The sequence below is a fragment of the Leopardus geoffroyi genome, chromosome B3 (assembly GCF_018350155.1).
Source record: "Leopardus geoffroyi isolate Oge1 chromosome B3, O.geoffroyi_Oge1_pat1.0, whole genome shotgun sequence".
NCBI classification, from domain to species: Eukaryota; Metazoa; Chordata; class Mammalia; order Carnivora; family Felidae; genus Leopardus; species Leopardus geoffroyi.
In genome coordinates this window covers 115,601,892-115,626,447 of record NC_059337.1, presented here as the reverse complement: position 1 = coordinate 115,626,447, position 24,556 = coordinate 115,601,892, and the positions used below count along the sequence as shown (strand labels likewise).

The window sequence follows — 24,556 nt, the reverse complement described above, 5'->3', positions numbered from 1 at the left end:
AAAAAAAAAAAGAATATTGGGCGCTTAGGTGGCTTAGTCAGTTAAGCGTCTGACTTCAGCTCAGGACATGATCTCCTGGTTTGTGAGTTCGAGCCCCACGTTGGGCTCTACACTGACAGTGCAGAGCCTGCCTGGGATTCTTGCTCTGTCTCTCTCTCTCTTTCTCTCTCTCCCTCTCAAAATAAATAAACTTTAAAAATGTTTGGAAGCTCTAATTGGGTTTATTAAGTGATTCTCTACTTGCTCCAGGTAGCAAGCAGAGAACTTGTATAAAATGGAAGGTTTTTTATTGGAAGGAGGTGAGGCAGGGAAGTTATTAGCAAAAGAAAAGAAAGGATTGTTTCAGGCAAGATTACCTTTCCCTCAGGGAAAGGGCACTGGGAGCTTATTATGCAGATATCTTCCTTTTCCTTTAGGGGCTATGGGGAGATGTAGAAGGCCCCTGTGACAGATTACCTCATTGATGCTTACCAGAAAATTCCTGACTGATCATTTAAGACTACATTTCTGGGGGAGGTTGAAAACTGCAATTAGGTTAGGTAGGAAGTCCCGCTTTGGTGACTTGGCCTGGCCCAAGTGACATTTTGGGCCTGTGGTTTTCTTTTTATTACTCAGGATGTCTATGTGGGTGATAATCCTAGTCTTGTGCAGTGCACAGCCTGCACAACTGCACATTGAACTCCTGCATGAACTCAACCTTCTAGTGCTTCTCCTTTGCATTGTTACCACCCATGGTCCCATATGGACTATAAAGTCCCTGAGGAAAGGAACATAGAGTTTTTTATACTCATAGAGTACCTGGCATTTAGTTGATCAATCATTCTCCCCTAGTACTCTGTTAGGGGGCCTCTTCCGATCAGCTCCAGGGAGAGAAAGCAACCATTTTTCGGGCTGCTCCTGACCCTCCAGGTACACCCAATCCAAGTTGCACACACACACCCCATCAGCCTCTAGTACCCAACATTATGCCTGCCCTCCCCTTGAGACCAGATTAACTCGAACACCAGGAAATCGTTACTATCAGAGACTCACAGAGGGAAAGGGGCTTTGTAGCTGGGGCGCAGGGGTGCAAAAGCACCTGGCTCCAGGGGTCCCACACAGGCCAGGTTTGGCCACTGGCCACTGACAAAACCCAAAGGCTTTACCACCACCATGAGTGGTGGTAAAACAAGAAAGGAATTTATTTCAGCGAGGCCAGCGCTGGGGAGACAGTGCACTGGCATCTCAAAACTGTCTCCAAAGGGCCAAAAATACTTTCAGGTTTCTATAGGAAAATGTTGGGCAAGGCCCAATGGGTAGATGCAGGATAATCAGGTCAGTCATTGCCTTGGGGTCAGTTATACAGGGTCTTGCTGGCTCTAGGCAGCCCTTTATCGCTCTCAAGGGGGTAGTTTCAAAGGGGGTGGTTTCAGTTCCTTTCAGGGGATGTTTGGCCCTCAGGGTCTTTTGTCTGAGTTAAGAGATAGCCTGGAAAGAAGAACTTGATCAGTTAGAAAGTTTGAGGTCAGAATGGAGGTAGTTGAAGTTCTCATTCAGCCTCGCGGTTCTGTGGCCCAGGGTCGCGGTATTCAGCGCCTCTCAACCCCAGGAAGCAGCTTTCTCACGCAGGTGGTGGAAAAGGTGTGGGTCTGGTCACCTAGCCTTTGTCTATGCAGGATTCCAGAGGCCCCAGGGGCCATTGTTGGAGAGAGCTCATTTTTAGGTGGTTCCTCATTCCAAACCCAAATCTGCCCCCCCGCCCCCCAGCCTCCAGCCCTTCACACCCTGGTCCCTGGTCTGCCCTCTGCAGTCCCACACAAAAAGCCTAATCTCCTCTTTCAGCAAATAAGAAACTACGAGACCCCCTCCCCGGCGCCGTTCCAACCCAGAAGAGGTGATTGTTCTTCAGAGGACTGCTCCTTTGTCCCACACCTGCGCTAGGATGGGGGAGGAAGGCTCAGGAGGCGCCTGAGGTGTTGGCCTCAGGTGCTTGCCTCTTTCTACATCCGGGCCCAGAGCCTGGCTCCCAGCCAGAGACACACAGGCACAGAGCAAAAGTAGAGCGGTCCGGAAATCAAAAAGGAAAGCCTGTGCATTCCTGCTTCCTTCTCAGCAAGTTGCCCAAGCAACGAGGCCACTGAGGCTGCTGGCTGGGACATCGGAGCACAAACAAATCTCCTCAGCCAGGATTCCCTGAGAGCTGCCTTTTAGGAAAAAAGCCCCCCAGGCTTCTTGAGAGCCCCTCACCATCCCAGCGGGCTCTACCCCCTCGCACCTGTTCTGTCCGGGTTTGGGAATAAGATAGGGGCTTCCGCAGGCACCTGTCAGCTTCCAGGAGAAGATCCAGGGACTTATCTCCTTCTGGAAGCCAGCAGCACACCTGCCCCTACCTTGTCCCACAGCGCCTCGAGATAGGCTACCTATGTCCGGGAAGGAAATGCAACACCCGACAGTCTCACTACATGGGTTTGGGGGCAGATGGAGGGGACCCGCTGGGCATGGGGAGGGCGTCTTCCCCGAAGGAGAATCGAGGCATCAGAGACTGAACAGAGAACAAGAAGGGCCTGGCCTGGATCAGTGCTGGCCGTGGACGGGTCCCCAGAGACGGAATGCTTGTGGCACATGCTCTGTGGGCAGTAAAGGACAGCAATGGCCCTCTTGTCCCAGAGGCAGCCAAGTGTTAAGGGGGGGTGGGGGGAGGGAGTGTAAGTGACATCCAGGAAGGGTGCAGAGGTACAGAAACTGGAAGAAGCAGGGAAGGCCAGGCAGATAAGGCTCTGGGTTCTCTCCCCTCTGGGGCCACAGCCAGAGGACAGAGCACCCAGTTGCATAATCCTTCTATTTGCCCAGAGCCACATTTTGTCCTGAAGCTTGCTGCCCTGGGAGGTGACAGAAGAAGGCATCCAGCAAAGACGGGGCAGGGAAGGGAGTCGGCAGCGAGCGAGGGGTGTGCCGGGTGCCCCTGGCCTTCCGCCGCCACACAGGAGAATGGAGCCCCTCAATGTGACTGCCACGCTCAACTTCACCCTCCCACCCAACTTCGGCAAGCGCCCCACCGACAAGGCACTGAGCGTCATCCTGGTGTTCCTGCTCCTTATCATCATGCTCTCGCTGGGCTGCACCATGGAGTTCAGCAAGATCAAGGCTCACTTCTGGAAGCCTAAGGGGCTGGCCATCGCCCTGATAGCACAGTACGGCATCATGCCCCTCACCGCCTTTGCACTGGGCAAGGTCTTCCAGCTCAACAACATTGAGGCGCTGGCCATCCTTGTCTGCGGCTGCTCACCCGGGGGGACCCTGTCCAACGTCTTCAGTCTGGCCATGAAGGGGGACATGAACCTCAGGTAGGACTGGAGGTGAGGAGGGAGCAGGCTGGGCATGGGAGCTGCATTGGAGATGTCAGAGTCTAGGGGGAAAGCTGGGCTAAAGCCAGGATGGGGCGTGAGCGGGGGCCAGGTGGATGCTAGGGCAGGGGGTGGTGGGCATTGTCGTCCAGAGTCTATGCAGGGCTGGAGGTAGGATCTGGGGTAGACCTTGGCTTAAACACCAAGTCAAAGGGGCCCACCTGGTCCAGGGGCCTCCTGAAGACTCCCTCACAGGTGGCCCACAAGGACTGTCTTGAAGGAGTAGTGATTTAAACCCGAGGGGCCTCTGGGAAACTCTGCCCACTTACCATGGTGGGCAAGTGGTCTGCCTTGAGACCAGAGGTCCGAAAGGGAGTGCAGATGGTCCAAGCCACCCTGGAACCACAGAGCACTTCCAATCCCTGCAGAATAGGCAAGACGTTCCAAAGATCCTTCCAACTATCCAGGCAGTGAGGGGTTCTTTTAACTTTCCCTGTGGGCCCATCGGGCACAGGAACGCATCTGTGCAAACACACAACCAGGCAGATCCTCGAGTTTCCCAACACTGGCACAGGCCATGCTGGGCCACATCTCAGCCCAACTGGGAGGGAAAACACCAGCAGTGTCCTCTCACCCAAAGCCTCCGAGCAGAAGTCGGCAAAGGCTCATTTCCGCAGGGGCCGGCTGAACACCTGTCCTTCCAAACAGGTGGGACTCTGATCTAGAACACCTGCCAGAATGAGGCCATTTCAGTCCGGGGCTCCAGCCCCAGCAGCAGCCCACGCTGGCTGAGGGAAACTCATCAGCGAAAGCTCTTGCCTTTCTGTGAGGCTCAGTCCCTAGCCTGCCTCCTCTGACGTTCAGTCCTCAGTGGAGACCTTCTTCCATCCATGCCTGTGTTGGCCAGCACCCTACCAACTCCAGTAAGCAAACCAGACAACTAAGGAAACCCCGCCTGTGAGGTAGAGTGAGACCACCGCTCTTTAAATGAAAAAAACAAGAGTGAGCTGGTCCTTCCTGGGACCCACCACCCGAGCTCTGGCCTCTCCACCCACGAGACTCAGCCCTCACGGAGGTAGCTGATGGGAAGAGAGGCACAAAGAGGGGACTTGGCTCGTACAGTCTTCCCTGGGAACACGTTCAACTACCTGTGAGGAAATTCTTCCCTCCGTCTGATCCAAGTCCTTCCTGCTGCACAGCAAACCGTCAGTCTTCGGTCTGCCCTGTGGACGCGGCTCATTGCAGCCTCTGTGTCCTGAGAAATCCAGCCTGTATCTTAATTCCAGTGCAGAAGGGGTGCAGGAAGTCGGGGGTCAGGGAAGGGGTATTCTCAGGGCTCTGTGAACCTGCAGAAACGGCAGAGCAAGGAAGGACCATGTAAAGAACAAGGAGACATTTTTAAGTGTAAGTGACCAGACGTCCCAGCCTCATCAGCCAATGGGTGCCAGTGAGGTCTCTCCAGTTAGGCCTGCATTTCTGAGGTTCGAGACCCCCCAGGCCCAGCCTCAGTGACTCAGGAACGTGAGCCTTCATGCTCGCCTGCTCAGCCTCCCTGTCTGGGCCCGTGGGGACTCTCACTTCTACCAAGACTCCACAAAGACAATGTTGGGATGGCCACCTCCTGCCATATCGTTCCTGCAAACAGACAAACCTCCCACGCACATTAAACCATGCCTTAGAGCCCAATGGTGCAATATGTATCTCATCATCTGCCTTCACGCGCTGCCAGACTTTAAATTACAATTGGAGTTCATCTGGGACAACATGTTACATGTATTATACTGAAAGGATACTGATAATAAAAAACAGCCAGGCACTGCTCCAAGCACTTTCCATGAAATCCTCATACAGCATCCTGTGAGGAGGTGCTGTAAATAGTCCCATTTTAAAGATGAGGAAATTGAGGGGTGCCTGGGTGGCTCAGTCAGTTGAGCATCTGACTTCGGCTCAGGTCGTGATCTCACGGTTCACGGGTTCAAGCCCCACGTCGGGCTCTGTGCTGACAGCTCGGAGCCTGGAGCCTGCTTCGGATTCTGTGTCTCCCTCTCTTTCTGCCTCTCCCCCGCTCATGCTCTGTCTCTCTCTCTCTCTCTCTCTCTCAAAAATGAATAAACATTGGGGGCGCCTGGGTGGCTCGGTCAGTTACGCGTCTGACTTCAGCTCAGGTCATGATCTCACGGTCCGTGGGTTCGAGCCCCGCGTCGGGCTCTGTGCTGACAGCTCAGAGCCTGAAGCCTGTTTCAGATTCTGTGTCTCCCTCTCTCTGTGACCCTCCCCCGTTCATGCTCTGTCTCTCTCTGTCTCAAAAATAAATAAACGTTAAAAAAAATTTTTTTTTAAATGAATAAACATTAAATAATAATAATAATAATAATAATAATAATAATAATAAATAAAGATGAGGAAACTGAGCCTAAGAAAGGTTAATACATTTGTCCAAGGTCTGGGAGACTCCAGATCCTGCGCCTTTACTCAAATACCTTCATGGGGTGCCTGGGTGGCTCAGCCGGTTGAGTGTCCAACTCTTGATTTCCACTCAGGTCATGATCAGGTGGTGGGATCGAGCCCTGTGTGGGGCTCCGTGTTGAGCATGGAGCCTACTTGGGATTCTCTGTCTGTCTGTCTGTCTCTCTCTCTCTCTCTCATCTCTCTCCCTCTGCCCCTCCCCCTGCTCAGACACTCTCTCTAAAATAAAATTTTTTTTTTAGAAAAAAAGAATTTTTTTAAAATCCTTTCAGGGCCTGGCATGTGTATAGATGAGCCAAGTGGCTGATGGGCCCCCTAAGCAGGGCAGATGCCGCATGTCTGCTGTGGGTGTTCTGTGGGAGCCACTGTGGCCGATTCAGGAGAAGGCATTTTTAAGTGAATCTCCATTTTCAAGTGAAATCTCCAAATTTTTCAATATTGGCAACTCATTAAAAAATTTTAAAACACCGTGCAAGCCAAAAAAAAAACGTGTGTTCAGGAGCCAGCTGTAGCTCAAAGGCTGCCAGTACGAGACCTCTCTTTAAGTACAAAACGATAGGATTTGCCACTGTGAGTTGGGGTGGGGGCGGTTAAGACTCCCATTGCATTTTATAGACGAGGAGCCGAAGTCCAGAGACCTGCCAGAGGTTTCCCAGAATTTGGGGGGAAAGTGTACAGATGTCCAAAAGCAGGGCGTGCGCAGTGCTCTGAGAACTTAAGCAGGAAGGAGGAGTAAGGAACTCCACGTGCCCCTTTCCCTCTGGCCCTCCGTCCCCCGAGGGACAGCCAGGTCCATGATGTTCCTACGGAACAGGCTCCAGTCTCCGAAATGGAGCCTGGTCAAGTCACCTCCCCTCCCTGTCTCTCAGGGTAAACTGAGGATCGCGACAGTCATAGACACCAGCAAGGTAGGAGGTGCACCCAGCACCTGCACAGCAGTCCCCCAGAGGTCTTGGGGCATGGTTTCCAAGGCACACCCCGAGGCACACCGCGTCCCAGAGCAAATTCCAGAACTCCTGACACACAAAGCCAAAGTAAGCATGACTCCTCTGCTCAAGGACATCAAAACAAGCACACTAGTTGTGTGTGGCTATTCTCCTCAGAAGAGATCAATAGTAGCCCTGTAGCCCCTGTGCGCCCCTCCCCAATCCCGTGCCCCTTACCCACCCCGAGGGAGCACAGACCCTTTTATACTATTGCTACAGGCAGTACTTGTATATATCCATAGGCAAGATACATTGTTGTGCTTGTACATTCTTAAAATTTGTATAAACAGTACCATACTGCCCTTATCATTTGCCAGCTTGCTTTTTTGAGATGTAGGCATATGAATAAAATAGCTACTTTGTGCCTCTGGATTGCAGTGTCCTTTGCTTGAATGTATCTGTTCTAGTGGCAGACGTTTCGGGGGATTTCTCGTTCTGCTGCTGTGAACAGTCTTGTACCCTATGCCCCTGCGCTGCCACGTGAGAGTGTATATAATAAAAACAGCACTTCTAGGTCGTAGGGTTCACACATCCACAAATGAGTCTCCAGAGTAGTCATTCCGGGTCACACTTTCCCGAGCAGTGTAGATAGATCCTTCTTCCTCCTTGTCTTCGCTGTACTCGGAGTTGTCAGACTCTGATAGTTTTCGCCACCTGGTAAGAGTGAAATGGGTCACAGCAGTGTTAAATGTGATCTCAAGCGAGGCTTAGCACATTGTCATAGGTTTATTGACCATTTGGCGGAAGACTGGTTCACCATTGGTCTTCCAGAAATAAGTCTTTGCCTATTTCTCTAATGAACTGTTGTGTTTTTCTCTTTGATTTGTAGTTATTTGTTGTTTTTACGCGTTGCAGTGGTCTACTCACAGTTTGGGGCTGGCCTTTATATTTTGATAATGATGTCTCATAACACAGAGTGCTTATTTTAATTTAGTTGAATTTACCAATATTTTTCTTCGTTTGTGTTTGGTGGGGGGTCCTTTAGGAAATCATTTACTACACTCAAGGTCATGAAGATATTCCCCTACATTTTCTTTGACAAGTTTCAAAGTTATGCTTTTCACATGGAGATTTGCAATCAACCTAGCGCTTATTTTTACGTATGGTGTGATCTAATTTTATCTTTTCCATATGAATAGAGAAAATTCCCAGTACCACTGAGTGAATTTTTCTCCAGTAAGTTGTACTGCCATCTCTCACATAGATAACATTCACAAATGTGCATGGGTTTGTGTCTGGGATGTCTCCTCTATTGGTCTATGTGGCTCTTTGCACGAGCACCAAATTTTCTTAATTACAATGACTTTATAAGTCTCAATATTTGAAAGGCAAATCCCCACACCGTGTTCTTCCTGAAAATGTTAGCTATTGTTGGCCCTTAACTCTTCACTTGAATTTGGGGATTAGTTCTCAAGTCTACAAAAATATTTCTGGACTGTTGATTAAATTCATAGATAAATTTAGAGGCCATCTTTATAATATTGGGTCTTCCCATCCATGAAAATGATAGAGCTTTTCTTTTTATTTGGACTTTATTTTATACCTTTCTATGGAGTTTTATAATTTCTTCTATAAAGATCTTGCATATCTCTTTTAGATTTATTTCTAAACATTTTATATTTGTTTCTTTTTTTTTTTCCTTAATTTTATTTATTTATTTTGAGAAAGAGACAGAGAATGATCAGGGGAGGGGGAGAAAGAGAGAGAGAGAAAATCCTAAGCAGCCTCTGCAGATCCCGACGTGGGGCTTGAACTCACCAACAGTGAGATCATGACCTGAGCTGAAGCCCAAGAGTCGGATGCTTAACTGACTGAGCCACCCAGGTGCCTCCTTCATATTGTTAATGTTTTTAGAAACTCATGGATTCTCTTCCTTACTAGTTATGAATTCACTTGGATTTCCTCTGTTGACAGTCCAATCATTGGCATGTAATGAAAGTCTGGTTTCTTTTTTTCCCATCCCATACAGTTTCTATTTCTTGTTTTGCTGTGCTAGCAAAGACATATATAGGATGATTTACAATAACTGTGATGGTAATAGATATCATTTGCTTTATCTTTCTTCTTAGAGGAAACTTTTTTTTAATGTTTAGTTTTGAGAGACCAAGAGAGTTTGAGCAGGGCAAGTGCAGTGAGGAGAGGGGGACAGAGAATCCCAGGTTGGTTCCACCCTGACAGCAAAGAGCCCTATGTGGGGCTGGAACCCATGAATCAGGAGACCATGACTTGAGCCAAGGTCAGATGCTTAACCAACCGAGTCACCCAGGCGCGCCCTAAGAGGAAACTTTCTAATTTTTCACCATGAAGTTTACTGTTTGCTGTACTTTTTGATAGATACCCTTTTCAGGTTAAGGAATTCTATTCTGTTGCTAGTGTGCTAATTTTTGTAATGCATGAGCATTGAATTTTGTTGAATGACAATTTTCTGTATCTATCAAATGATACCATTTTTACTTTAATGTGATAATACAGTGATATAGGTCAGTGGATTTAGTCTAATGTTAACCCACTCTTACATTGCTGGGACAAACCCATCTTAGTTTTTGTATTATTTTATAAAAAGCATTGCTAATCTGCTAATAATGTATTTATGACTTCTCCTTCTTTGTTCACGAGAACGGCCGCTAACTTTCCTTCCTCATGATATCCTTTTGCAGCTTTGGTTCTAAAATTACACTATTCATATACAATAAATTGGGGCATACAATTTACAATACAAAAGGTTGCCCCCTTTTGTATTGTCTGTATAATAGTGAGACCATCTGTACTTTGAACGTCTGGCTGAGCTCTGCTATAAAACCATATACATCATGTGGGGTTTGGAGGGTAGGTTTTCAATTCCTTCATATCCTTCAGCAATACTAAGGTTTCAGCTTCATTTTGAATTGGTTTTTGTAGTTTATATTTCCCAGGAAATTGTCCATTCAATCTAAACTGAAAAATGAAAGTACAAAACTGGCCTCGGTTTCTTCTAGAACTCTCTAAAATCTTTAATGTGTCTGCAGTTATGTTCCCTTTTTCATTCCTAATACAATCAATGGTGCCTTCTCCCTTTTTCCTGGATTAGCATGCCAGAGGAGTCTTTTCTTGGACTTGGCAGAGAAACCACTCTTGGTTTAATTGACCCTCTCATTGTATGTAATTTTTGTACATTATTTCTTTCCTCTATTTTCATGAGTTTCCTTTGTTTTTTTCTAAGTTTCTGGGTAAGATATTTAGCTCGTTTTTACTCTTCTGCTTTCCCTATATAAACATTTAAGGCTCTAAACATTTTCCTCTAAGAATTATTTTAGCTGCTCCCCAGATTTAATTATTTTTTATTGAGCTATAATTCATATACTGCGAAGTTCACTCTCTTAGAGTGTATCATCCAATAGTTTTCCGTATGCTCGCAAGGTTGTACAACTGTCACCACTATCTACTTCCAGAACATTTAATCATCCCCAAAAGAAACCAGTTAGCAGTCACTACACATTCCTCTCTCACCTGAGCCCCTGGCAACCACTAATCTATTTCATGTCTATCAATTTTATATAAGTGGAATCACACACTATGTGGTCTTTTATGTTTCTCCTTCTTCCACGTAGCACACTGTTGTCAAGGTTCACCCATGTGGTAACACGTAGCAGGTACTTAACACATTGCTTTTTGTGACTGAATAATATTCAGTTGTATGGATACACCGTGTTTTGCTTATCCGTTCTTCAGTTGATATTTTTACTGTTTTCCACTTCTTGGCTATTATGAATAATGCTTCTATGAACATTAGTATACAAGTCTTTGTGTCAACATACGTAACAACGTATGTTTTGATTCTCTTGAGTATGTATCTACTAGAATTGCTGGGTCGTTCTGTAACTGTCCCATCAACAACACAGGAAGATTCCTGCTTCTTCACATCCTCACCAAACTTATTATCCATCATTTTTATTGTAGCCATACTATTGGGTGTGGTGATCTCCTCATGTTTTGATTTATATTTCTCTAATGACTAATGATGTGGAGCATCTTTTCATGTGCTTATTTGCCATTGGTATATCTTCCTGGATAGTGTCCTTTGAAACACAAACATTTTTAATTCTGAAGAAGTTAAATATATCTATTTTTTTCTTTGGTTGTTTGTGCTTTAGGTGTCATTTAAAAAAATTTTTTTTTAAGTTTATTGAAAGGGACAGGGACAGCGCGAGTGTGATAGGGGCAGAGAGAGAGGGAGACCGAGAATCCCAAGCAGGCTCCGCACTGTCAGCACAGAGTCTGACGTGATCGAATTCATGAAACTGTGAGATCATGACCCGAGCCAAAATCAAGAGTCGGACACTTACGACTGAGCCAGCCATGTGCCCCTCATTTCTATGAATTATTGTGTAATCCAAGGTCAGCTCCCATGTGTTTTAAAACATGTGTGGCATCATTAGGCTTTTCCAAATATTTTTCCTGTTATGATTTTATATTTGACATGTGAGATAATTGGATCTTTTCTTTTCCAACAGTTCTTTTATTATGGATATCTCGGTTTCAACTCTCCTTTATAAGCATAAGACCTCAGTTCTGGCCCCTCCCTTGGGCAATAAAACCTAAGCCTCCAGATTCCCAAACACCCCCCTCCCTCCCCACTCCATGCGGTGCAGCTCCAGCCTGACTTCACCCACCAACTCCTTTGCATTCTGTCTCTGGTACCTGGAAACTTCCCTAATTTTCCTACAAGCTCAAATATGTGTTCATAGGTGTTTTAGATGTTCACAGAGGAAGGATTTTCCCATTATTAAGTTCTCAGCATTTTTTGAGGGTCTCTCCTCACCTCTGATGTCTTTTTTTTTTTTTTTTAAGTTTTATTTAAGTAATCTCTACACCCCACATGGGGCTCCAATTCATGACCCCAAGATCTAGAGTCATATGCTTTTCTGACCGAGCCAGCCACGTGCCTTGCTCTGACATCTTATTCCTGATGATACCTCTACCTGTCGCTGCTCTTGATGGCTACATTCTGGCCCCGTTGACCTAGGCCATGCTTGATGTTCAGTTAAGCTATAGTTCACCTCTGTGGAAACAACAAATTAGTGCAGATAGTTAGGGCTGTGGGAGGGGAAACACACACTTAGTGGGGATTTCCTGGGCTCTTGCCAAGCCCTCATGACTAACATGCCCGCAAGAATGGAAACCAGAGTCATATATTGTCACACGAATATCCGCAAATCCAACAATGTTCCCTAGCAGCTTCATTCTTTCGGGTGGCCTTTCTGGAAGGCCTCTCCCTGTACAGGGTCCTGTGACCAACATGTACTGGATTCCAAATAGAAATGGTAATAGTACAATTAGGATACAAATTAGAGCTGAGAAGATATATTATGACTCAGGCTTTGGAACTCACACTCTATCATAAATAAAGATAAAGCAGAAAGTAACAAACATGAGACTATCAACCTGTACCCTGTATCTCTTAAGCCTACTGGGAAAAGGAAAGGAATTAATGTATGTAGAGTGCTTAGCACGGTGCCTGGCACGTAGCAGGCACTCAACAAATAGTCTATATTAACGGGTGCTGTCTCTCTGTACTCTCCCCTGCTTCTCCCACCCAGTATCGTGATGACCACCTGCTCCACCTTCTGTGCCCTGGGCATGATGCCCCTCCTCCTGTATGTCTACTCCAGGGGGATCTATGCCGGGGATCTGAAGGACAAGGTACCTTATGGAAGCATTGTGATATCACTAATCCTGGTTCTCATTCCCTGTGCCACTGGGATCTTCCTCAATGCCAAACGGCCACAATATGTACCCTATGTCAAGAAGGTAAGAACCTGGGGCCCTGTGCAGGGAACAAGAGCACCATCATCATCTCAATGTATGGCTTGAACAGAGTCATTTGGGCTTTTTCCGTGTCCGTTTCCTTCCTCGTTGGAGAATGCAAAGGGTCTAGTATTGGTACACTTACCTCGTGGGCTGGTAATGTACATGAGAATCCTTTGGAAAAGTTAGGAGGAAAATTGTCTTTGTAACACATTTCATAACACAATTATCAGCCATCATTATTTTAATAACCAAAAGGCTTGTGTGATGCACCGCCCAGATGCTAAGTTTTATGCTACACACTCTGAGGCTTCATTGCCATCAAGGAGTTGGGTACTAGCAGAAAGTGGAGGAACACACGAGGAAGAAGATCACATACAGCACACGGGCAGGTGGGTGTGGTTGGATGTAAGAAGGTGGGGTGAGGAGCAGGGAGTCTAGAAAGGCTTCCTGGAGAGGACAGGCTTGGAAAGGGTAGGATGTGGGTCAGCCTGGGGAGAAGTCTGGATAGAGGACACTAAGGGGGAACGAGGGCAAACTTGGCTGACTTTACGAGAAGCCACAGAAGAGCCCAGGGCAACAGGTGGCATATGTGCTCCTAGCATTTCAGGTGTGGGGTGGGAGGGAGAGGGGTAGGGCCCCAGAGGGCTGGGGGTGGAGGGGCACTGTGGTCACACTCAGGACATCATGCCACTGCCTTGCCCTCGGAAGAATTACAGACTCTTGGAGCGTTGCCTTGGTCCCTCTACCAACTTTGTGACCCTGGAGCTCAGTCCCAGTCAGTCTCCCCTCCAGCTCACTGCTCACCCCCCCGAGCCCCAGCTCATCCTGGTACTCCTGACACTCCGAGAGCCTGCTTTTGTCTCTGCCCTGGGTCGATGCCTTGGGCCAACCTACAGGGCATGCTGCCTGGAAGCCCAAGGCTTGGCGGCAGTTTGGGGCTTGGAACAAAGAAGCTGCAAGTCAGGTTCTCAGGACTTTTCGGTTTTCACACTACCACCGTCCAGAGTAGTTCCGCCCTTGTCCTGGCACAGTCCCCATACAGTGGCCACAGCGCCCCTTCCCACCCTGTTGGAAGACCTGGAAAGGTCATTCCTTCTCCTTTCCAAGTTCGAACACCCCACCTCAGCTCTGGATGGCATCATCCATCCCCCCTACTCTCGCTTCTCAGAGATGTCCTTTCATCGATTATGGCCCCAACCTCCAAAGCCTCCCCCAACTTCACTCTCATTTCTTAAGTCTCCGCATGTTTTTTCACAATTGGTGTTGACACAGATTCACTGCTCTCCAATCTTAAAAAAACAAAACAATCCCTACAGGGCTCCAACACTTCCCTTTCCTCCCCTACCTACACTTCAGGAAACATCCCTCCAGCACACCTTCCCCCCACCACTCCCGCCAGGGCTGCTCTCACAGGTAGCAGGCTCTCAAGTTAGTCTCAGCTACTTGAATCCCTCTTCTCTCCTCCTTGGTCTCCCATCCATTCAGCATCTCGATGACCACCTGTTCTTTCTTCACCAAATCCAACAGACATTTCTCATCCATCCTTAACGTTTTAGCAACTTTTGGCATGGTTGACCACCGCTTCCCTCTCAGAAGCCTCCTCCCTCAGCTGGGCGCTCCTGCTTTTCCTCTCATCTTTCTGGCACGTCTCTTTGTACTCCCTGATGAGTTCCTCTGGTAAAAGTTACTTCTCTGCCTTTGCCCAAGCTTTCTTTTCTTGCCAAATTTCCCAAAGCCCAGGGTCTCTCCACCATAGATCTGGTCCTTCTCAATGACCATCTACAAGCTGATGACTTCCAGAATACCATCTTCAGCCCTCAGCCTTTTCCAACTGCAGGATCCACCCATCCATCCATCCGTCCATCATTTAAGCAGGCTTCACACCTAGCAGAGTGCAACATGGGGCTTGAACTCACAACACCAAGTTGGAGACCTGAGCTGAGATCAAGAGTTGCATGCTTAACCAACTGAGCCACCTACCCACGTGCCCCCAGGATCCATTTAACTGCCAAATCTTTCTACCTGAATGTCTCATGCATTTAAAACTCAGTATGTCTTGTTTCAAGTTCCTTAAATTCCACTTAGTTAACATATAGTGTGATATTAGCTTCAGGAGTAGAATTTAGTGATCCATCAGTTCCATATAATACCCGGTGCTCATCACATGTGCCCTCCCTAATATGCATCACCTACTTAGCCCATACCCTGCCCACCTCCCCTCCAGCAACCCTCATCTTGTTCTCTATAGTTATGGTTTGCCTCTCTCTTTTCCCCTTATGTTCATCGGTTTTGTTTCTTAAATTCCACATGAATGGAATGTCTTTTTTTCTGACTTATTTTCTAATCACATTACACTGTAGTTCCATCCACACCATTGTAAATGGCAAGATTTCATTCTTTTTTGTGGCTGAGTAGTATTCCATTTGTGTGTGTGCGTATGTGTGTATCACAATTTCTTTACCCATTCATCAGTTGATGGACATTTGAGCTCTTTCCATAATTTGGCTATTATTTATCTTTATTTTTAAAAATTTGTAATTTATAATCTGGCTATTGTTGATAGTGCTGCTATAAACATCAGGTGCATGTACCCCTTCAAAATCAGTTTTGTATCCTTTGGGTAAATACCTAGTAGTGCAATTGGTGGGTCCTAGGGTAGCTCTATTTTGAGCTTTTTGAGGAACCTCTGTACTGTTTTCCAGAGTGGCTGCACCACTTTGCATTCCTGCCAACAGTGTAAGAGGGTTCCCTTTCTCCACATCTTTGCCAACATCCGTTGTTTCCTGAGTTAATTTTAAGCCATTCTGACAGGTGTAAGGTGATATCTTATTGTAGATTTGATTTGTATTTCCCTGATGAGTGATGAACATCTTTTCATGTGTCTGTTGACCATCTGTATATCTTCTTTGGAAAAATGTCTATTTGTGTCTTCTGCCCATTTCTTCACTGGATTATTTGGTTTTTGGGTGTGGAGTTTGAGAAGTTCTTTATAGATTTTGGATACTAACCCTTTATCAGTTATGTCATTTTGCAAATCTCTTCTTTTAGTTTTGTTTCCTTCACTGTGCAAAAAAGGTTTTTAGCTTGTAGAAGTCATAATGAATGAAAGGTGGTTCAAGATGGTGGCACAGAAAATTCTTGCAGTCACTTCCCACAGACACACCAAACACACACTTGTGTATGGTCAGCATGTCTTAAAGCCATCTCCTCCCCGTTATTATCTCAAAGAATGGCATTCCATGTGCCCAGCTGCCTAAGCCACAAAACCGTTTGGTCTTTTTCAATGTCCTCTCCATTCCGTCACATTCACCTGAAGAGGTGATTGGCTATTCTGCTGTCGCTCACTTGGATCCATCTACTCCTCTCCACCTATGACAACACTACTGTCACTTGGGCCGCTTTCCTCTCTCACAACTGAAACGGCCTTCGAACCTGGCGCCTCGATCAGGTTCAACCTGAGGATGGAGACGGAAAGAACAAACTCCGTCACGTCTCTCTACTGCTTAAAACACCTCCCTGGATGGGGCGCCTGGGTGGCGCAGTCGGTTAAGCGTCCGACTTCAGCCAGGTCACGATCTCGCGGTCCGTGAGTTCGAGCCCCGTGTCAGGCTCTGGGCTGATGGCCCAGAGCCTGGAGCCTGTTTCCGATTCTGTGTCTCCCTCTCTCTCTGCCCCTCCCCCGTTCATGCTCTGTCTCTGTCTGTCCCAAAAATAAATAAATAAAAACGTTGAAAAAAAAAAACACCTCCCTGGTTCCATACTCTCTGCAGGATAAACTTTCAATCCCCTTATGTAGCCTCCCCGGCTCTTCTTGATTTGCTAAAGCCAACCCTCCCCCTCCCCCCCAAGTGTTAGCTCTTTTCTCTTTGCACATGTCCTTCCCTCTGCCTGGACCACTCCCCACATTAGCAGGGGAAGAAAAACCCAGAAATGTTTGTGTCTATCACTTAATTTTATTCAAGATAGTTTGTGGAGGTACAGGAATACTAAAAAGAAAAAAAAGTGTAAAAATGTGAAGTGACCTCTGATAATCATTTAATCCAACTCTGTTCTTCCTCATCTTATAGGTGAAGAAGCCAAGGACCACAGTTAGTCACAACTAATATATCTCCTTCTTAACTCAGAATTTAAAATATTTTTAATATTTATTTTTGAGAGAGGGAGATGGACAGAGGAACAGAGCATGAGCGGGGAGGGGCAGAGAGGGAGACACAGAATCCGGAGTAGGCTCCAGGCTCCAAGCTGTCAGCACAGAGCCTGATGCGGGGCTCAAACCACAAACTGCGAGATCCATGATCTGAGCCAAGTCAGACCGTTAACCAACTGAGCCACCCAGGCGCCCCCTAGAGACTTTCAAATCAAAATCACCCAATTTCTAACTGGCTCTGGCAAAAGGTATCTGCTCGTAAACACATTACCCAGTGGGAGGTCACACGTAGATAATGCCAAGATACAATTTCTTGGATGCTCTGTTTGGAACGGCAATTCAAGTAATACTTTAACTTACCTAGGCAAGGGCTTATTCGAGTCCGTGTGGTTAGGTCGATGAACCTCTGCATGACCTGGTCGACAAGCCACTTTTACCACAAGCCATCCACCTCCCTTAAATAAGGAAGTCACTCGCTGTTCGAGTGACTCAGCCAGTCCACCTATGCTTTTCCCGTACCTGCTGCTACTGGTGAACTGCCTCACCCGTCTCATGGCGCCTGCCAACCTGTGGCTTACGCTGCTGCCAGGGTGCTGTGTCTTTTAACACTTGCCTCTGCTCCTGCTTCCCTCGCTGTAGTTCTGCAAACTCCCTCAACGAGAGGATCTGATTTGTTCGGTCATTTCAGCAAGCTGTGGAGGCCACCTTTGTGGGAAGCGCGAGCCAGGTCATCTCCTGGGTCACCGGCAAGCTGATTTGATTGGCTGCCCACGAAATGGACATTCAGCACATGGCTTCAGTGAAGTCAGGTGGTACAAAAAACGCAGTGACCTATGAAGAAGCAACTACCTACAGCCTCCGGTTTCAGCGGCAGGTTGTGGACAAACGGCAAGACTGAAGTTTTTCAACTCTGTACCTCTCTCTACAGAAGGGGCACACCAATAGGGAGATATTAGCTCAGACAAGATGCTCTCCAAAGCCTTCAATCTGGGCAATATATAGACCTCAGATGGGAAATGCCTCAGAGTTCTCCCTCATACCCTTCCTTGGTACTCACGTGGCCTCAACAGTTCCCAATCTAAGCACTTTCCAACGTGGGACAGGACAACCAGGAAAAACCCTTCCTGGCAGTGAGAGACAAAGCCACTTTAGTGGATACACAGACTCTTCATCAGTGATGTTTCTGAAGAAAGATCTTGATCGAAAGGGAGCAACGTGGGGTGTCTGGGTGGCTCAGTCGGTTAAGCCTCTGACTCTGGCAGGTTATGATCTCACGGTTCGGGAGTTTGAGCCCCCCATCGTTGTCAGCAAGGAGCCTGCTTTGGATTCTCTCCCCCCCTTGCTCTGTGCCTTCCCCATGCACATGCTCACTCAAAATAAACTTAAAAAGGGGGGGACAAATGTGCAAAGAAAATCTCATATGAAATGGAGCCTGGAAGTCTTGAAGGGAAAGCTCTCATACACTATCACTGGCCTAATGGAAAGTTTACTTTACATACCCCAGCATGAGGAAGTATTTCTCCTTCCCAGCAATAGCCCAGCCAAGGAGAACTGCATGAAACAGACCCTCCCGGCTTCTTTTCCTCTCTAAAAGCAAGTCCCTGTCCCGTGTACTCAGGACTTGCCTATGGTTCACCATGGCTTGCTTGTCCCAAACTGAACTTCCTCTATTTCCAAATAAATTCATTTTGCTGGTAAACATCTGGCTCTTTTCTAAGTCAACAGTAACAAGAATGTTAATTATTAGGTCTCTGTCCTCCAAGAAGCTTCCTAGCTACAGATTAGGAATTCCAAATAGATGGGAGATAAAAGGTTTTTTTGCACTCCCTTGGTTTCCACCTCTGATACCCACCACCCATGCTCCGTCACTCTGCTCCTCCCCATCCCCCACCACCCTAATTGCCTTTTCTTCCTGTCTTCATTTACAGGGAGGGACCATCACCATGCTTTTGTTAAGTGTGGCCATCATAGCGCTCTCGGTCATCAATGTGGGCAAGAGTATCATGTTTGTCATGACACCACACTTGCTGGCCACCTCCTCCCTGATGCCTTTCATCGGCTTCCTGCTGGGCTACATCCTCTCTGCTCTCTTCCGCCTCAATGGACGGTAAGTATTTAGACCTCTGTGTTCCATCGGCCTCATTCTTGTCCTGGTCTCTCAGGAAAAGGAGACCCAAAACCTAGGAGAGGCATTTTCCTGGCAGTATGTGCAAATGCACCCACTGAACCAGGAACCCTGGACTCGGACACATATTGGAGATAAGGTATCGAATGGCTTAGGAACAAGAGCATCTAATACCCCAAAGAGCTCATGACAAAGTGCTCCCTCCAGAGCCTAGGCTCCACCTCCTGCTGAAATCTGGTAGGTAACAACACTGGAGCAGTTCCATGCCACCGTGGTAAGTGTTAATATTCCTCCTTCCCCACTCTTCCGCCCTTTCTGCCTAAGCTTCAGTCTTGACAAGGACACCACTGGGTGACAGCTCTGCTAAGTGGCCCTAAGAGCTTTAGTGGTTGTGGACCTCTGCTGAGTCTAATCCAATTTCACAAACTCAGGGGCTACTTGCAGGGACAGTCGGCCTGACAATCTGGTGTGGGATAGAGACCCTGTCTAGAGTAGCACACTTCAGAAACTTTGCCTCTTATCAGCCCTAGACAAATGCTGCTGGAGTCTGAACATTAGTAGCACTCTATTACCGCCCCCCCCCCCCCGCCAAAAACCACTGCCTTAAAAATAAAACTTATAAAGTTACCCATTTTAAAAAACACACTAATAAAAAAATTACTGTAGAACATATGTAGCATGTGGTTATACAGTTGAGTCAAAAGGCTGTCAATGACTTACTGTACGTTGTTTTAAGAGTGACAGGTAATAAATGGCCACACAATCAAGGGCCATCACGGTAGTCTCCCCCTAATGTGTTTTCAAAATTTCTGGTAAGACACTGACCACAACTCCATGAATTAAATATGTATTCATTAGATGTAAACATCCCATCCCCTCTCCCCTTTTTAATGTTTGTTTTAAGAGAGCAAGAGGGACAGGAGGGGCCGGAGAGAAAATCCCAAGCAGGCTCCTCGCTGTGAGCACAGAGCCCATGCGGGGCTTGATCCCACGCACCGAGAGTTCATGACGTGAGCCAAATTAAGAGTCAGATGCTTAACAGACTGAGCCACCCAGGTGCCTGTTCTTTAGTCCATAAAACGAGAGCAAAACCATGAATATGTTCCAAAGATATCGGGGCTGAACCAAGTTTGGTTTTTAATCATGAAGTGTTTTGGACTCAAAGATACCCAAACCAGAAACTAGGGAACTGGACAAGGGGCCCAAGCACTTCAGATCATCTTCTGTATGTTCACACTGCAACTGCCCTGTGTGTAAACCCAACATACAAGCCAATGAAAGATAGTGGCTCACATCTTCCCTTCATCCCTCATCAGCCAGCCATTCTCCAAATTTTAATCTGGTAGTCCTGCAGAAGCAAATGGTGAAACCCCCAAGCTGCTCAAAAATTCTCACGAAAACTCCCGGCCACAAAACTACTAGTCACCACTGACTTCCACGTTCATTCAATGGGTCTTGGGTGATTTGGGAGGGAGAAGGGCCAGTGTCGCACCCTCCTGTCCCTTCTGAGGGCATATAGGGTTGCTTTGTTTTGAACCTAACACAGGTGCAGGCGCACTGTCAGCATGGAAACTGGATGCCAAAACGTTCAACTTTGTTCTACCATTCTCAATGTGACGTTCCCCCCTCAAGTCATTGGGCCACTTTTCTTCTTCCCTCTCCTCTACATGATTTTCCAGCTTGGAGAAGGGGTTCTTCTCATCTCCATCTTTCGTTGCTATGAGAAAATCAAGCCTTCCAAAGGTGAGTACTGAATCATTCTCCTTTGAGTTCTCCCATATCCGACCTGATCCTTTCCAGCAAGTGAGTCTCTGGCAGGGACCTTTGCAAGGGGCTTCAACTCCTATCAAGTCACTAGGAACCAGGTAGCACCAAGAAGTACAAAGGGACTTCAAAGAGCCAAGGCTCTTCTTATAACTCCACTCCATCTCTGCCTTCTAGCTAGGAGAACCAACTGTGGACAGACTTTGCACTTATGGGAGTAAGGCAAAGGGGAGGCCATGGAAGACTCAGGATGAAGAAATGGTCTTGGATATTAAATAGCTATGAGGCGTTAGTTGTGTGAAATGCCCCTACTCACAATCTGGAAAATGCAGTGTTTCCTAGAACTAGGTTCTCCGGTCCTAGAACCAGGTCAGACCACAGTACCACTGGTATTCCTTCATGAAGAAAAACATATTGAAGCAATGCAATCGAATTAGCCAAAATCCAAAAAAAGACTCCCAACTCTGGTTACACAGTAAATAAAACTTAAATATAAGCTTATTAAATAGCTACCACAATAGTTTGATACTTTAAAACCTGATCACTATTGAATTACTTTCTAAACAGCACCTCCTCTAAGATGCTCAGAGCATTTTGCATTCTCTTTAAACTATAATAAACCTCCAGGAAACCCACTAAGTCCCTTCAAGTGGATCGTTAATGTCTTTTTTTTTTTCAAGTCAGGAAACTTTATTTGGAATGACATTTTCAGTATTTTATAATTCTAAACGTATTCTATTCATATTATAAAGTATATTCTTAACCACTCAAATCCTTCATTTCCCATGAACTTGAGGGCTCCTTCAAGATGTTTTCTACACCCTGGGGATGGACTTAGACCATAGGAGACAACTTCCCCTGGTGATTATCTTCTGCTAGTAAAAGCAAACAAACAATTAGCATATAACTGTATCAAGCAGCCAAAAAGAAACCAGTAAGTAGCTGAGCATACTTCAGAACTTTGCGTTTGTTCAAAACTAGTGTTGTGGAAAAGAACCTCTAATGCTCACCTGAAAGTGACTCAGATCTGTTGCCTGTGAAGTCTGAAATCTCCACCCTCTTGCAAAAGCAGTGAGAAGTGGAATTTTCTAAACTAACCAACCACGTTCCCAAGTTTGCAGGGCTACAACACACTTAAGACCCTCTTCAGAGCCAGTGCACTGTAAGGGCTGATGCGGCTGTGCTGAGGGGGGAGATGCACAACTTTTCATGCTTCTGAGCCCTGTATCTTCTACAAAAATGGGGACAAGATAGGTGAATCCCGACTCCTATGACCACGACTCCTCACCACCTCCATACAGGCAGAAAAAGGGCTAGGCCAAATACAATGATGGGGCCATGGAAACTCCACACTTAGAAGACCTCTTAAAGCTATCTCCTCCCTGCGCTTCCTTGCAGAACGCAAGTCCATTCTGCTGAACATAAACTCTCCCACTGCACTGTCTGTACCAAGAAGTTGGAGAGGAAGTGATTTAAGAGTCAATAATTTATTAGACTGATTGGTAGTATTATCATTAGGAATGTTCAAGGGAAAGCAAAATTAAGTCATGGGAGGGAGCACCTGGGTGGCTCAGTCAGTTAAGTGTCCGATTCCTGATTTTGGCTCAGGTCATGATCTCTAGATTTGTGAGTTTGAGGCCCCCATCAGGCTGCGTGTGGATAGTGCAGAGCCTGCTTGGAATCCTCTCTCTGCCCTTCCCCTGCTCATGCTCTCAAAATAAACAAAACTTAAAAAAAAAAAAAATTAAAGTAATGGAAGGATGCACGGTAAAAGAGATGGGGGTGGGGGGGAACTACACAAAAACATATAGAATACAACTTAACCCCTAGGATGTGCTGTCTTCCACTGAATAAACTTTTTTATTAACAGTTACTCTCCTTCCCCACCCTTGACCCTCTTCAACTTTCCAGATAAAACAAAAATAACCTACACAGCTGCTCCAACTGAAGACACGATTCCAGGAGCTCTAGGAAATGGCACCCACAAAGGGGAGGAATGCTCCCCTTGCACAGCCTAGCTCCCCCAGGGGACTGGATTCTGGTCAGAGGATATTTCAGAAAGCCAGTGTGATAGAGTAAAAAGATGAAAGCAACACCAGAAAGGAGTCTTTCTCCAGCACTGCCAGCAGAAACTATCCGAACTGACAAACCTCGCCTGGTGGGAGGACACAGAGGGAGTCTATCTGAAGAGCCTCGCCTAGCCCCAGCTTAAAAGTTGATACCTGTTTAAAAAATAAAGACTTGTGGGGGTGCCTGGGTGGCTCAGTCAGTTAAGTATCCAACTCTTAATGCTAGCTCAGGTCATGATCTCATGGTTTGGGAGTTCAAGTCTGGCATTAGGCACCATGCTGTCAGTACAGAGCCCGCGTGGGATTCTCTGTGACACCCCCTCTCAAAAAAATAAAAAAACTGAAAAATAAATAAAAGAATTCTTCAATGACAGTCCTATGAAGGCAAAAACCAAAACTGCCTTTTCCCCTGCATCTCCGAAGCGTTCCATAGGCATATGAAAGGCACTCAATTTCTCAACTAGGCAACAAATAGGAACTTTTACCTAAAATCAAATATCCAAATCCTGTTCCAACTTTTGTGACAGAAGAGGGAAATAAATGCTCAGTGCTCCCAGATTTAAACTTCAGAAGTCCTTTCTAACCTTAAAATTTCTCATTCCTTCCCTTTTGAAATCCTATTTAGGGATGGATTAAAGCTCCTAAAAACACCAACGTGTTTTTGTACACATGTACAAAAAACATAGAATGCAAATACAATTAAACAAGACTGGTTCAAAATCTCAGTCGTAATGAAATGAACGGACATTTCTGGAGAATACCATCGAAAGTAGAGGGGGAAAGCCAGGAAACAAGAAAACACAACCAACAGAATTGCCCGCTAATCTAAAAGTCTAGCCCATCAATTCATGAGCTATCAGTGGTTTTCCTATTATATCCCCTCAAAACTCAGAGAGCTGCAAGCTACTGCAAAAGGGGTCGTTTCTCCATTTAAATTAGATTTCTAAAATTTCAAATTTCCTATGAAATGCTTTACATAATGCTGATATACAATCGTTAGATTCATGAACATCTCATCCTTGCAAATAGCAGACCGTGCCTAATTAAGATTTTCATGCCATTCAGTATGATTAAGTTCAACTGACTGTAAACCCAAGTTAATTTTAAGGCAGCGTCTGGCCAATGTCCAAGACCACCAGTACTCCCAATAACACAGTAAGTTTAAGAATCACCAGTTTGGGTCACTAACATGCTCTTAATCTGTGAAAAGGTCTATCCACCTACCACTTTTACATATTCTCTTAAACTTAACTGTTCAAATGATTTTGTCTACCACCCAGCCGACATCACCTGCTAGGAAAATTGGTTAAGCAGAATAGTTTTTTCATGAAAGGAAGGCTGGACTTGGGACCTACTACCCTCAAATTGTCCTTTTAAAGGACTAGATAAAAGGAACATATAAAGAAAAAAGTTAACACATGTCCCACAAACTCTGGCCCTAAATTTGCTTAGAACAACACACTCCTCTATTTCTCAGGTCTTGGATCTGGGAATTCAGGTTTATTTGCTGGTTCAAATTAACTCCCAGTCACCTCCCATTTGCTCAAAGGGCCTTATATTTTATTGCTTCACCGTGTAACAAATGTTTGTTAACATTAAAATGGTAAGCCACGGCTATCATTTACTGAAAAACTATCAGAATAGAGTCAACTGGTAAAATATCAAGAAGTATCTACACCATACTACCCAGTTACATCTATCATACCTAAGAACAAAAAAATTGTCTCTTTCCATTTGACATTAACTTCTGGCAGACTTGCAGCCTTCCAAAGCAACCCAATAAAAGAACCTGGGGCGCCTGGCTGGCTCAGCTGGTGGAACACACGACTTGACCTCGTTCAGAGTTCAAGCCCCACGTTGGGTGCAAAGATTACTTATAAAATCTTTAA

The 24,556-nt window shown here is 46.1% G+C and overlaps 1 protein-coding gene across 2 annotated transcripts; it reads left to right on the top strand.

Moving 5' to 3' along the window:
• The first annotated feature begins 2,758 nt into the window (after positions 1-2,758).
• SLC10A1 (solute carrier family 10 member 1) lies at positions 2,759-22,867 on the top strand. Of its 2 annotated transcripts, none has more exons than XM_045448127.1 (5): positions 2,759-3,323; positions 12,352-12,454; positions 18,638-18,816; positions 20,381-20,577; positions 22,510-22,867. In XM_045448127.1, exons 1-5 carry the CDS (start codon positions 2,968-2,970, stop codon positions 22,614-22,616), a joined length of 942 nt encoding a protein of 313 aa, XP_045304083.1. In that variant the 5' UTR covers positions 2,759-2,967; the 3' UTR covers positions 22,617-22,867. The 2 variants fall into 2 exon arrangements, with proteins under 2 accessions (XP_045304083.1, XP_045304082.1); XM_045448126.1 differs by having other exon boundaries at positions 2,762-3,323; positions 12,352-12,562.
• Positions 22,868-24,556: the final 1,689 nt, after the last annotated feature.